General features: G+C 38.7%; 1 protein-coding gene across 1 annotated transcript in view; it reads left to right on the top strand.

The window, feature by feature from the left end:
• EPHA6 (EPH receptor A6) overlaps positions 1-14,212 on the top strand; it is a 795,505-nt gene that overhangs the window by 640,720 nt on the left and 140,573 nt on the right. Inside the window, 1 exon segment of the mRNA XM_040980604.1 lies at positions 9,111-9,172. Coding sequence (XP_040836538.1) covers positions 9,111-9,172 — 62 coding nt within the window.

Raw genomic sequence — 14,212 nt, 5'->3', positions numbered from 1 at the left:
AAGTTCAATATAAGAGTTAACATGCATTTAGCCATTTTTTAAACTGCTATTGGGTAGTGATTCAATATTTAATAAGAGATCCTATAAGTTATTTCAAAACATAGAAAAGAAGCAAACTGCTCCAAATTTCTTCAGTGAAGCCTGATACCCAAATCAGACAGAAATTCTCAATAAAACACTATCAAATAAAATACAACAGTACAGTAAAAAGACAATTTACCATGATAAGTGATTAGATTCATCCAAAGACTCAAAAATGGTTCAAATAGCAATTCAGTAAGTATGTACTACATCAACAAAAGGACAAAATTGTATAGTGTTTAGAAGAGGTATTTGATAAAATTCAGCAAGGTTTTATAACAAAATGTTGACCAAATTAAGTACAAAGTGAATATACTTCAACAAGCCAATAGCTAATACCATACTGGATTGGGAAAACCTGAAGTTTTCCTAAGAACTGCAAGAAGAAGAGGACACAAATTTTCATCAGTCTTATACAACACAGTATTTGAAGTCCTAGCTAGAGCAATTATCAAAAAGAAAGAAGGAATGGGCATCCAGGTATGAAATGAAGAATTCAAACTGCCATCATTTACAGATGACATGATTTTACATACACAGAAACTAAAAACCAAAAATTTGTTGGAACTAAGAAACAACGCAGCAAAGTCAAACACTATGAAATCAATATACAAAGATAACAAATCATCTGAAAAAAATAACAAGGCAATCCCATCTCCAATAGCCACAAAACATCAAAATACTCAGCAATAAATTTAATCAAAGAAGTATAAGATCTCTATATAGAAAGCAATAATCACTGATAAAAGATATTGAGGAGGGCAATGGAAAGTTATTCCATGTCCATGGATTGGAAGAATGCATATCGTTAAAATGTTCATACTACCCCAATTGAAAGAATAAATGATATCATTTTCAATATCTCAATGACATTTTTAACAGAAATAGAAAAAGATACTACTAAAATTTATGCAGAACCACAAAGACCAAAAAAAAAAAAAATCCAAAACAATCTTGAAAGAACAAGACATTTTCACAAAACTCCCAGCTGGAGCTGGAAATGGGCGAAGCTGGACTAGGCTGCTGCAGTGGATGGTGAGAGCTGGACGAGAAGCAGGCTGGGCTGAGCCAAGCTACAGTACCTGCTGCCAAATGCCAAGCCTGGAGGTAGTCCATCTCGGACTGGGCTACAGTGCACACTGACACACAAGACCCAAGGCTAAGTACAAGCCTAGAAGGGGAACCTCCTAGATGCCTCTGCCTAGCTGCTGCTTCCACAGAAGACCATAAATTGGGGCTGGGGCAGGCCAGGCTTGGCTTAGCAGCTGCACTTGCTGGAACACATGAGAACCAGATGAGTGTGGACAGGCCAGGCTAGGCTGCACCAGCTGGCACCTGCCAGGACTGGATGTAAGTCATGTAAGGCTTAACCATAGTACCATCCGGCAGGTGGAAGATCCTAAATTGGGGGCATAATCTGGCAGGGATACTATGGACATTCACCTACTAGGCTGTAGCTACTGCTTGTGAGCATGAGAACCAGGGCTGGAGGAAGACCAAGGTGGACAAGGTTGCACCACCTATTTGCATATTGAAAGCTAGATCTGGGGTCAGGTCTGGCTGAGCTAAGCCACAAGCACCCATGGGTGTGCATAAGAGCTGGATGGGATGTGGATGGGGCCAGGGTGGACAGAAGCAGAGGTTGGCATATGCAAAAACCAGAGCTGAGGGCAGGCCTTGTGGCTACTGTGGTTGCCCCAACTAGTCTAGCACCTGCTGATATGAGCACAGGATCTGTGATTGATTGTCTGGGCTGGCCCACAGTACCCAGCAGTTTGCATGAGGTATGGGGCTGGAACAAAACTGACCAGATCGCTGCATTCACTGGTGCAGGTGACAGACTGAACCTGAACCTGCACTACCTGGTGCACACAACAGTGAAGTATGAGATCAACCCAGACAGTGTTTCTTGGAGGATTCCCCAACTAGACTGCTGGACTCAGACCCAGGCAACAGTTTAAAATCACAGGATATGTTGTTTGACCTTAGAGTGCACACATTAGGTCTAGGCCTCCTCAGTTGTGGATGCCTGTGCAGTGAACATAATGCCCAAGATTCACACAGAGGAGATTCTGGCCAGCTCATCTAAGCCAGCAGAAAACATCAGTTGCCTTGTCAGTGGATGGAAAGCAGATCAGGTTGGACAACTCTCCTGGACAAGCTTTGCAGCATGTTCCTAGGTGTGTGGATGCACTAAGCTGAATTTTGTCCACCTATAGTTCTCGAAAAGATTTTCTCATCCCTGGAGCAATGAAACCAATAATTTCTAGTTAAGTGGAATAAGCTAGAAAGTAAAAGACACATCATCACCTCCCTCACAAGTGGAGTCTAAAAGAAAGAGATGATATCAGGGGAGTTAAAAATATAGTCATGGTTACCAAGGGAGGAGGAAAGTGAGAAAACAACATTTAGGAAAGGTTGATTCATGGGTACTAGGTTAGACCTAGATTGGAGGAATATTTCTATTGTATATTGCTCTGATTAAAAAAATGTGGATGATTGGATTTTTGGATGTCTGCTATGCAGAAAATGTTAAATGCTTGAACAGATAAATACATTTGAGTAGACATTAACTATACATAGAATGATGCATCCCACATATCTATATATTCATTTGATCTTCCTGTTAAATTTCTTTAAATGAAAAATTTCAATTAGTGTACTTTTACTGAAAGATTATGAGGAAATCTGATTACCAAGAACTTTAGATTTTAATCCTGTAGCAAATAATGCTTTAAGTAACAGTCCTAAAATAGGGGTTTAAAACACTAGTCCATTACAACAATAAATTGTCAACAGTTTTATACTACTAATTTTGTTTTTGATGATGTTTACATAGTTGATTAGGGGAAAGTGGATTGGATAATTGATTCCAGATTTTATTTTTCTTCTTGCTGTAACTGGGGGAAGGGAGGGAGATAAGGGGAGAAGCTGCACCCAGCCTCCCAATTGCTTCAATACCCAGGGACACGGAATGGCCACCTGATATCATCCCAGGGTCCCCAACGTGGAGCATGCTCCAAGGATCCTGCTCACATGGTTTTGATAGTTCCGAAATGCTGTCAATCTTGCACTCCAAGAATAAGGAAATCCTTTCAAGGTCTATTGATTGATATAGTCCACCTTAGAGTCTCCAATGACTGAGATATTTACTGTCAGTACCTGGCTGGGATAGTTGACCAATTCTTTCTGTCCTCCATCCTCTGCACTGGTACCAGATGTCCTCTGCAGGTCCCAATGGACTGCCATATCCTCCATGTGTGTCTGAGTATGCCATCTACTGCTCTGTCTTAGCCACTGAGGAGGCCCAATTCTGACACATGCATTGCACAATCAGAAAGTACAGTGGCCTTGTCGATGGAAGTCCCTCAGAAGTCATTTTTCACCTGCAGCATATTCCTTCAGTGGTCCTCTCTGACACATTGCCTTGCCCTTTACCCTGGTCAATCCATAGTCCCTGTGCCCAGGAGGGCATGGGGTGCCCAGCACCAAATGGCACTCATGCAGGTCAGCGTGATCGAGGCTGGGGTCATATGATGCCAACCACCTCCCCTACATTCTTTTTAAAAACTAAGTTAAATTTTAAAAATAGACTAGGCAGTTATGCTGTCATACTGGTATAGTTAACACAAACTTGGCATTCACCAGGCCCAGGATGCTTACCAGCTATTGGCTGCTTTTCTCTCAGCTGTGTAACACTTGGATAGGGACAAGGCAACCTAGGCCAATGACTACAGCTGGGGCTGCTGATTTACTTCTATCCCATTTCCAGTGTACACTAATGAGTGTGGGGATTTTATATTGGTTAAGACTGTGTCTCCAACTCACAAAAGAGTACTTGATTCATATAAAGGATTTTTTGTATGGTATTACATGTATCCTATTTCCAAAATATATACAACAGCTTCATTGGGAGTCCATCATTGATTGGAAAGTAGCAATGCATACTCCATTGTATCTTCACATCTGGATATGATAGTCTCTATTACAGAGTTACTATACATTCATTTAAATGAAAAGCAATAAAAGAAAATCAACAGCAGGAATAAAGTTAAAAATTTTTACAACACTATGGAGTTAAATAACATGTGACTGAATAACCAATATGTCAACTAAGAAATGAAAAAGAAAACAAAAAAAACTTCTTGGAGAAAATGATGCTACTGTCTGATCTATGCTGTGAGTACAGACAATGTCAGGATATATTTAAATAGCAGAATGATGATCTTATGCCTGCTTATGAATGTCTATACTATTGCAATAATATGGGGGAAATCAGTTTAGGGAAGGAAGTATGGGAAGGGGTAAACAGAAATCCTTGAGCCTATGGAATTCCATCAAAATTAAAAATAAATAGAAGGGAAAAATTACTTGATAAATCACTGAATACTCAAATATAATTATGGTAAACAAGATCAACATACAGAAGCAATAAATTACTTTTGTGATAGATGTAGCTAGTGAAAATAAGGCAGAATGCAGTTTATGACTATATTTTTGTAGAATGACCAAAACTTAATAGCAAATGGGTGAGCACAGATTTGATAAAATGAGTTCAAGATAATGGTAAGGTTTCAGATCCTGGTAACAAGGAAGACAGTAGTGTTTTATTTTAAAAATAATTAGATGAGGAAGAAAAAGTGCCAGAAAAATCTTAAAATCTCAAAATCACTAGGAGTAAGATATGTTTGGTCCATGATCTGAAAACAATGAAGCAATAATATAAAATAAAATGACTTCCCAACTTTAACATTTACCATGTGAATAAAAACAATCACATAATACATTATCATTGTGCTCAAATTTAGATTATCCATATCTTTTTAATTAATCCATATCTTTTTATCCATATCTTTTTTCTTGGACAAGAAAACTATTATCAATTTCATTGAGACTATAATCATGATTCAGTATCTCCAAACAGCAAGAAGGAAGATAGAAACAGATTAAATTACTGCCTCGATCTTGAATTCCATCTTTGAGGAATAATACACACTCTACCAATCCAAGCGACTGCTACAAATTTTATTATCAGGTAGACAAACACATAGATGCGACAGAATGTTAGATAAAGTAACATAACTTAAACCTATGAAAGAGTTTTGAAATTAGTTACACATAAACAAGAAATTTCTGTAATTCTCTTTGACAAACCTTTTACAGAGGCAAAGGCAAAAAAATAAGAAAAACTATTTTGAGGTATACCTTTTCTAAGACTTCTATGAGACATTTGAAAAATGTTTTTATTTCTTCCACAACAGCATAAGTATAGTCCTATGACTACATCATATCTCCACACTGTTTGTTAAAAATTTAGTATTAGCAAGTGTTTGAAAAATATATATTAGCCCGTAATTCTTAAAATTCTGAATAAAGATGATAATTTTTTTAATATAAAAGGATGATAAGGAGTGTCATGGTTTTTGTCTGAGCTTTAAATATCTGCGAATGTTGATTTTAATGCAATTTAAAATATCCATAGCCATTTCTGGGTTATTTATGAGGATATTTCATGCAACCTGTAGGATTTTCTTTAAAATATCTCAGATTAAATCAATAAGACTTCTAAAAAGACCTGGAGATTTTGAGAATTGACTAACACTCAAGGATCCCAGAGCATATCCAAACACTTTAGTATAATGCAAATACTAAGGTGATTCTGAAATAAGAGGCATGTGAATGACTGATTAAAATTGCACCAAAATAAACAAGCTGTAATGTTTTTAAAATTTAGAGATTGTTTTCCAAATGTATTTTTCCAGAGAGATAATGAAATATGTAATTCTTCATATTATAAAAATAAAACAAAAATCAATGCTTCCAATAGACATTTCTCACCTAAAACAGATTTAAAGACCATCTACTGGGACCAGCCTTGTGGCTTAGTGAGGTAAGTCACTGATCACAATATTCTACAAGGATATAGATTTGAATCCCAGCTGCTCCACTTCTGATGCAGCTGCTTGCTAAAATTCCTGGGGAAGCAGCAGAGGATGGCCCAATACTTGAACTCCTGTCACTCCTTTGGAAGTCTAGAATAAAGCTCCTAGCTTCATAAAGGGTGACTTTGTCCCAGGTGTTGGCAGCATTTGAAGCTCTAAACCAGTGGATAGAAGTCTCAGTCTCTCTCTCTCTCTCATTCTCTCTCTCCTTCTTCCTCCCTCCCTCTCTCCTCCTCTTCCTCCTCATCCCCTCCCCTTTTTCTCTATTTCTCTGTTTTCTGCCTTTCAAATAATATAAATAAGTCTTCTTTTAAAATCCTTGTTTCATTTATGTTTATCTAATCTCATTCAAATTTATCCATTCTCCCTCTTAAACAATGCAATAATGATCTATGAAGTTGCTTACAATGCTCACAATATACTGACTGTACAGCAAAGCAAATTACAGGGTATGTGCTAGCAATAGTCTTAAAGACAAGCAAGTTCAATTAGCAGCTGCCCTGTTAATACAACTGCACAAAACATGGAAGATGAACTTAAATGTGAGACTTCAATTTAACAATAAAGGAGTCTTCACCTTATTCTTGTATTAGTCTTAATGAGAAAGATGAAACTTGCCACTGATGATTTTAAGACTGCCTATATTATCCACCAATGTATTATACTACAGATAGAACTAATTTTAAAGTATACCAATTGACAAAGTTTAGGATCTTGCAGAAAAAATACTTTATGGTTACAGTTTTCCAAATTCTGAAATGCATAATTTATTTTATAAAGCACCTGTTATGCTTAGTTCTATGGGAAATGACTTTAAAAACCAGTGAAGAATGTAAAAAAAATATATTGTAACAGGAAATTAAAGAAAAGCAACCTTATATAAAACCAGATATATGTTCACACCACATACCATCAATGTGATGGAAATAAAGCTAGCAAAAATTTCACTGTAAGATATTTTCAAGAAAAAGCAACAGTGTAAAAATTGAGATTTAAAGATTGTTCACTGATATCAGTGAGATGAGTACTTAGCAGATAATCCTGGCAGGTAAGTACACACGATGAAGGCAGAGGGATTCAGGACTGGAAAAATGTAAAACATAATGACAACGGATAGAGCAGTAGGTGCTCAGGTAGTTACAATAGGTGAGATCCATTATTGAAGGGAATTGGCTAACAGGGTGAGACTTAGAGATTTTTTTCTGTAATTATTGAGTATTTTCTTGGGGCCACCAAGAACATAATTGTTTAGATTATAAGTTCTGAGAGACCCTGCCTGATGTAATGTCACTTGCTAGCTTTTGACTTTGAGCAAGTCATTTAATTTTCTCTTCCTTACTTGTATAAAATAATGATGATGTGTTGTCATGTGAGTGTCTTTTCATTTTAGTAACATGAGGGAGGGATAAATGGTAAAGGAACAAAACAGACAAAAGAATTGTAAGTGTTCCCTTATCAACATTGTCAAAACTGATTCAAGGGTGTGAGGTTACCATTAGCAGATCTCAGACAGCAATCATCATGGAGACTAAACTTCTGCCCCTTAACTTCCATAATCCATTCTCCTTCATACTGGGATGTTTAAGCTATTTTATATTTTTATGAAAAAAGGACCTTTTATTTTGCCACCATGGTTCATGACTCTGTCAGTTGTTTTTTTCACCAACTTCCCTCCATGTTAGTCTTTTATCTCCAATTTTCTGAAGCTGTTGAAATAAGATATTGCATGATCAGTTTCCAGGATAAAACCTGGAGCTTCTAGATCCATTCCCACAACAGCACTGACAGTTCATTTGACCTCAGAATTGCTGATAAAGTTCTTCATATTCAGATAAAATTAATGACTTGAAGTAACCTAAAATATGTTAATATTCACTACAAATGAGAAGCTTCTTTGGGTTTTAATTCTATGCATAATAAATTGGGTACTTTATTACTACATTTAACCTCTGGCACATCATTCTTTAAAATATAGATTCAGCTGCAAAGTCTAGTATTTGCATACATTGTGCTGATTTGTGATGGTCACTGTTTCTAAGCTACAGTTCATAAAAGGGATGTGAATTACCATGAGACCTAATATTTTTATCATTGTTGCAGATAGATTCTTTCAAGTTCTTTATGTTCATAAAGAAAAATAGCACATAGTAAATTTGAATTGTTAAAAATTCCAATGAGAAATAAAGACTATGCAAGTAAAAAGTAAATATGTCATACATGTTTATTTCAGGTAAATATTATTTGCCTTCCTCTGAAATGTGTTTATCATTTAAACTTGTGCAATTGAGCTGAACAAATGTATTCTATTCTTTGAAACAAATCAAAGTTATTTACATAAGATATGCTAACTAACAGAAACATATTGGTGCTATAACTATAGATGTGGCTAAGAAAACAAGTAAATGATGGTCAGCTTCTAATCCCAGCTTCAACACTAGACTGAAAGACATAGTTACTTATTTTCCATGTGATATCATAATTGATCTATTTGATCTCATCTATGTCCAATAAAGATGACTGAAAACTATTACAAATTCTACCAACTTTATAGTATCATCAATCTATTTAGGTTCCCCTACTTAAAAGTCCTTAAAAGGAGACTGTGAGTGATGGTTTATAATGTTTCAAAGCGTATTTATGAATTTCTCCTTTTTGCTTTGCCTTAGGAATATTTCAAACATGCCCACCCTGTTAGCAGGAATTGTTACACAGCTGTGGAACTTGTAGCACAAATGCGGAAGTACCCCTCACTTCAGCTTGCTAATTGTCTTTGGAGGAACAGCTAGAGGACCAAAAGAACACACTCTACACAAATGATTGTGGGGCCAAGGGGATGAAATGCTTCATTCCTTTGTAAATCCATTGTAATTCTTATTACAAGTCTCTTTTTAAACTCTAAAGAAAATAATGAAATAAAGAAAGGGAGATGCAATGTATAGTGCAAGTGCTTTTATAGAAGCAGGTTGGAAAATGAAGTTCCCAATAATAAAATGCAAATAATTTAGCTGCCACAGCTGGAAGTCTCTTACTGCAGCACAGATTTTGGTAATTGCTCTAATCCTTATATGTTCTCTTGCTCTTTTGCAGGCAGACCAGTAATGATTGTGGTGGAATACATGGAGAATGGATCCCTAGACTCCTTTTTGAGGGTGAGATGTTCTTTTCTGATGGCATTTAAATAAGCTATTTTTGAGTTCTAGATTTGAATCATTTATCATAAATTAATTTTTGCATAATTTTATTTATGAATTTTTTGGGAAGAGTGGCAGCATTTGCTCTAGGGTGCATTTCTCTGATACTGTCATCAATTACAGAGTTACTAAGAGGCAAGGATGTATACTTAATAATAAAATTGATTTTTCCTATAAATTCACATGCCATATTAATCTGTGTGTATATCCCAAATGATATTATCATGAAGAAACAAAATAACCTTTGTGGCCTCATACGGCCATTTATTTAGCTTTATCATGTTTAACTATTTAGTATATTTTATCTGTTATCTAAAATGATGAACTCCTTTAATTGATGAATGTTTTCCAGCAATAACTCAAGTTCATTTCACAAAATTCCTTTGTCCATCTTAAGTCCATTTGGCTGAATACTCAAAACACAAGAAAAAAATGAAATCTCTTCAGTCAAGATTTGTTTTAGATCAAAACTTTTTTTAAGCTTTATTTTATTTTATTATTTTTTTCCATTAATTTATTTTAATAACCTTAGTTGATTAGGGTACAAAGGGTCAAGGTCTACAGGGTGAAAGTGGATAATATCATTGTTTCCACACTAATACAATCATTTTTCTCTATATCTGGGGTTAGGGGAGTAGCAAAGGGAAAAGCCCCACCCAACTTCCCACCCATCCCCTATCCCCCAAATGAGGCACACTCCAAGGGTCCTGCTCAAACAGTTTTGATATTCATCAGTGCTGGATTGCTGCCAATCTCACCATCCCAACCGCAATGAAACCTATTCAGAGTCCACTGGCTGACAGTCTCTTGATGGTTGGGGTTCCAAGATCAGCAGTTCAGTTGGAGAGATATCCAAAGAAACTTCATCTGAGTTGATCCCAGATCTGATTCTTGTGTGAGTTTGCTAGTACAGACTCCAACACCGTTTGTCACACCAATCAGCTTATGCACATGCTGGTCGTTGGGATTGCTGGATCCGTTTGGTTTCCAGCCCCGTCTGCCTCGTGAACCAATGGGTGTGGTAGTCCAGCTCGATCCTACCCACTTCATACTCAGTCTTCATGCAAACCAGTTGGAGCTGCAGCCTAGTTGGGGCGACTCCCCAAAACCCCTACCAGTTCTGCCCCCTACCCTGGTTCCCATGCTTGCCAGTATGTACTGCAGGCTTGTCCAGTCTGCCCCACATCCCATTTAGCTCTTGCACATGTCAATGGGCATTGAAGCCTAGTTCAACCCAACCAACCTATTATCCAGCCCATACACCTGCTGGCAGGTGCTTTTCTGTCTAGCCACCCCTGCCCCTATCCTGGTTTTCGTGTTGTCCAATGAGGGTGGTAACCCTGAGGGAGGTGCCCACTATTTCCCTTCTAGGCCACACCCACTCCCAGATTATGCAGTCTCCAGGTGGTTCTGGCATTTGACTTGACAGAATTAGCTCCCAGTACCAGCCTCTGCCAGCTAATGCTGTGGCTAAGCCAAAACATCCCTCAACCCACTCTAATTTTACTTGCACAAATCAGAACCGTCAGCTCACCGTGAGGCCCACAGGTGCTATAGCCCTGCCTGAACTGCCCCCATCCCAATTCACACTTTCCAATGGAAGTAGTTATCCAGCAAGGGTGCCCACGTTCCCCTGTCGGCTTTGCCTCCTCCCTGATTGTCACATGTACTGTTTGTGTGCTGCAACCACATCTGGTACGTCTCATCTCACCTTGGCATTATTTGTTGTGTACTGGTATGTGTTGCAACTGAACCTGGCTCAACCCGCACTCTGTTCTGGTGCTCGGATTCACCAGAAGGTAATGTGAACAGGTTCAGCCTGGTCTGCCCCCAACCCATGCCATGTGTATGCCAGTGGGATAATTTTCATTGCCTGTTCTGGGTTGTTCCCTATTGTGCTTCTTGTGCTTGCCTGCAAGCAGGGGACTGTGTCCTGCCAGAGAAGTAGCCCGGGCTCCTCCATTAGAACCTTTCCCAATGCCAGTTTTTGCGCATACCAGTGGGTCCATGAGCCAGCACTACTCAGTTCACCTCCTGTTCTAAGAGGAACAGTGGCTTTTCCTGACTGGCCTTCGACCCAAGCTGGTTCTTGTTGTTGGATATTTCAACCCAGCCACAGCTCTTCCATACTGCCACACAGCTCACACATGGTTCAGTAAGGGCTGAGACCTAGCCTAGTCTGTCACACATCTCTCCCTGGTCCTCCAGAACACCAGATGGTGTCAGAATCTGGCCTGGCTTGGTGCTTCCTATCCCAGTCCCCACTTGTGCCAAGTGAGATTACAGTCATGTCCTGATCAGAATGCAGCCTCAGTTCCAGCCCATGCGCTCCTTGGTGGGAAACTCAACCCAGCTAGGGTGTCCCGTTATTTCCCCAACCAGGCCTCTTCCCTGCCTTAGATCAGGTGCAGGCCGGTGGTTGTTCTGTCTCCGCTTGGCAGAGCCCCTCACTTGTCCTGGCCCCTTGGATGCTGTGACTTAGTGCCTCTGCCTCACACAGATCAGTATATGCAAGGACCTACATGGCATGACCTGTGCTCCAACCTGATTTCTGTTGTTTCTTGTGAGTTAAGGTTTGTTCAGCCCTGCCCAGTCTGCCCCCTTCCAGTGGCAGCCCGACCCACCCCACATCCTGTTTAAAGATGCACATTTGGGTGCTGCTGCCTTGACCTACCGTGACTGCTGTGGGTTCCTTTTCCCATGAGTGATGGCAGGTGGCATGGTCGCACCTAGCTTAGACCATTGCAACCCCAGCTTGCGAGCTACCCCGGGGGACTTGTATTCTAAAGGGTTGGGCCCACACAACCCCACAGAGTCTACCCCCAGCCCAAGTTCTCTTGCATGCTGGATAGTGTCTTGATCCTACCAAATGTGACCACTCCACAACTCCAACACTCAGTCGGGTAATGGTACCCAACACTGCCAAAGAGGCCCCAACCATAGCTTTGGTGTGGGCTAGTGTGTGGCGATCAGTGATATTCTATATTAATATCCCAGCTCTGTATTCATAATTGAGCTGTTGCATCTGTCTTTCTAATATTATCTTCTGGATACTTCACTCCAATCCGCCAGGTCTTGGTCTCCTTGCATGCTTAAATCTTTCAGGACCCTGTCACTGAGAATACCCAAAAATTCACTTCGCACCTACACTCAAACTAGTCTTAGTCATGAGTGACGACAGGCAGCAATTACATATCTTGAAAACCCCAGAGTTTGCCCTTTCAGGCGGCCAGCAGGCAAAGCCTGGCACCTCTTGGTGCACTGGCCACCCAGGGGGAGGCCGAGGACTCGTTCACTGCCTTGCAGCAGTGTCTTTGGCGTGAGTCCTCAGCATTGAGTCCGACCCAGCAGGGGCACCCCCCACAGTCACTACATTGCAGGGAGCGTCAGAGGCCCCCAAGCCCAAGGCCCAAACTCCTCTAGATCACAACTTTTTAAACCACAATTTTAAAGCGATGTATTATTTCAAATGTGGTGTATACAATAAATCAGCTTTATATATAGTAATTCCAAGAAACAAAGATTAGAAGGCACCAAGAAGTAATATTTCAAAGTATATTTATAAGGTGTTTTTAAGATTTCACAGGCTATCATGTGCTGTGAAAATATTCATTGATAGTAAGGAAAATCAAAATGTAAAAAAAAAATCACTAAATATTTTCAGCTGCAGTGGAGGTCACATGTCTGTATGATGCTATATTCTTTAATAGATACCTATTTACAGAGACATGTCCATTTTTCTTGTTTACAAAATAGCTGGACTCCTGCCATTTGCCACATATTATATTATTTTTCTTCCTTATTTTCATGTGAAAACAGAGCATTCTTTCATCACACCATTTTTTGTCCCGTTTTGTTTGGACAAGCTCTATTTGTATCTCACCTTTCTCTCTTGATCTCATTTTCCTTGATGTCATGCCCTCTTCTTGATGTATTTACACTGTGACTGGGCTTGATGTCCACATTCAAGACCAGAAGCTGAATTCAGCAAAATCTCCAAGGTTTTTATAGAGCAATATTTCTCATGCAGTGCATCTCTCAACCAAATGTGCTCTTAAAGGCAAAGTGAAATACATAGGCATTTGTGACATGAACTATTGTTTTCTGTAGTCATTCTCAGAAAGTGTTGTTTTATAACTTTTATTTATTTCTTCATATAAATATTCTAAATTATTATAAATAACTTATCAGGAAAGTCTATGGTTCTTAAAATACATTTAGCCTTATACTCCCCCTTTGTGTTTACTGAAAAGTCACTTGTATAAGACACATACCAAAATGACTCATTTTTAATGATTCTTTATACAGATTGCTTTTCTTTTTCTTTTATTTTCTTCCTTTCTGCTTTGTTTTATTTATATATGATCTGAACTCTAGAGCAGAACAGGATGGCAAACAACGTAGCAGATAATTTAAATTGCTGCTGAATTTTGGATCAAAAGATTCACGAGCAATATTTAGAAGAAATATCAGCTTTAAATATACTTTATATTCTGCTGGATCATTAATCAGCTAAAATAAAGTATAAAATAATAATCTAGTATAAGATTTACTTATAAACATTGTATATTTAATAATGAATGTTTTAAAATACTGTTTTTGCCTCATGTTATGCGCCATGTTTAAGACATTTCCAGAGTGACTTGGAAACAGTACATAATTAATTAGCGGTAGCTGCCATTAGCACTACCTGAAGATCTCAGCACCTGCGTCAACTGACCTTGGCGTGGCCCTTCCTGGCGCTGTGACCTTGAGTGCATTGCTTCTCTAAACCTTGTTTACTCATCTGCAAAAGGAAAATATTAAGAAATTGTGCCTTATTCAGTTGTTAGAATGGCTTAGTTGATCAGTTAAAAAGGTTATAAAATAATGTGTAACACGTCATAAGTGGCAGATCAGGCATTGAAACCTAAATCAATGGCTCAAACAGCTAATCTCTCATGTGCTATAAATTCTTGTTATCAAGTTGCCTACTATGTTCCCTTTTAAACCAACCCC

Source organism: Ochotona curzoniae, unplaced genomic scaffold (assembly GCF_017591425.1).
Source record: "Ochotona curzoniae isolate NIBS_2020 unplaced genomic scaffold, NIBS_Ocur_1.0 contig_3498, whole genome shotgun sequence".
NCBI classification, from domain to species: Eukaryota; Metazoa; Chordata; class Mammalia; order Lagomorpha; family Ochotonidae; genus Ochotona; species Ochotona curzoniae.
Note: the sequence above shows the minus strand (reverse complement) of the source record. Positions and strands in the feature narration are given on the sequence as shown.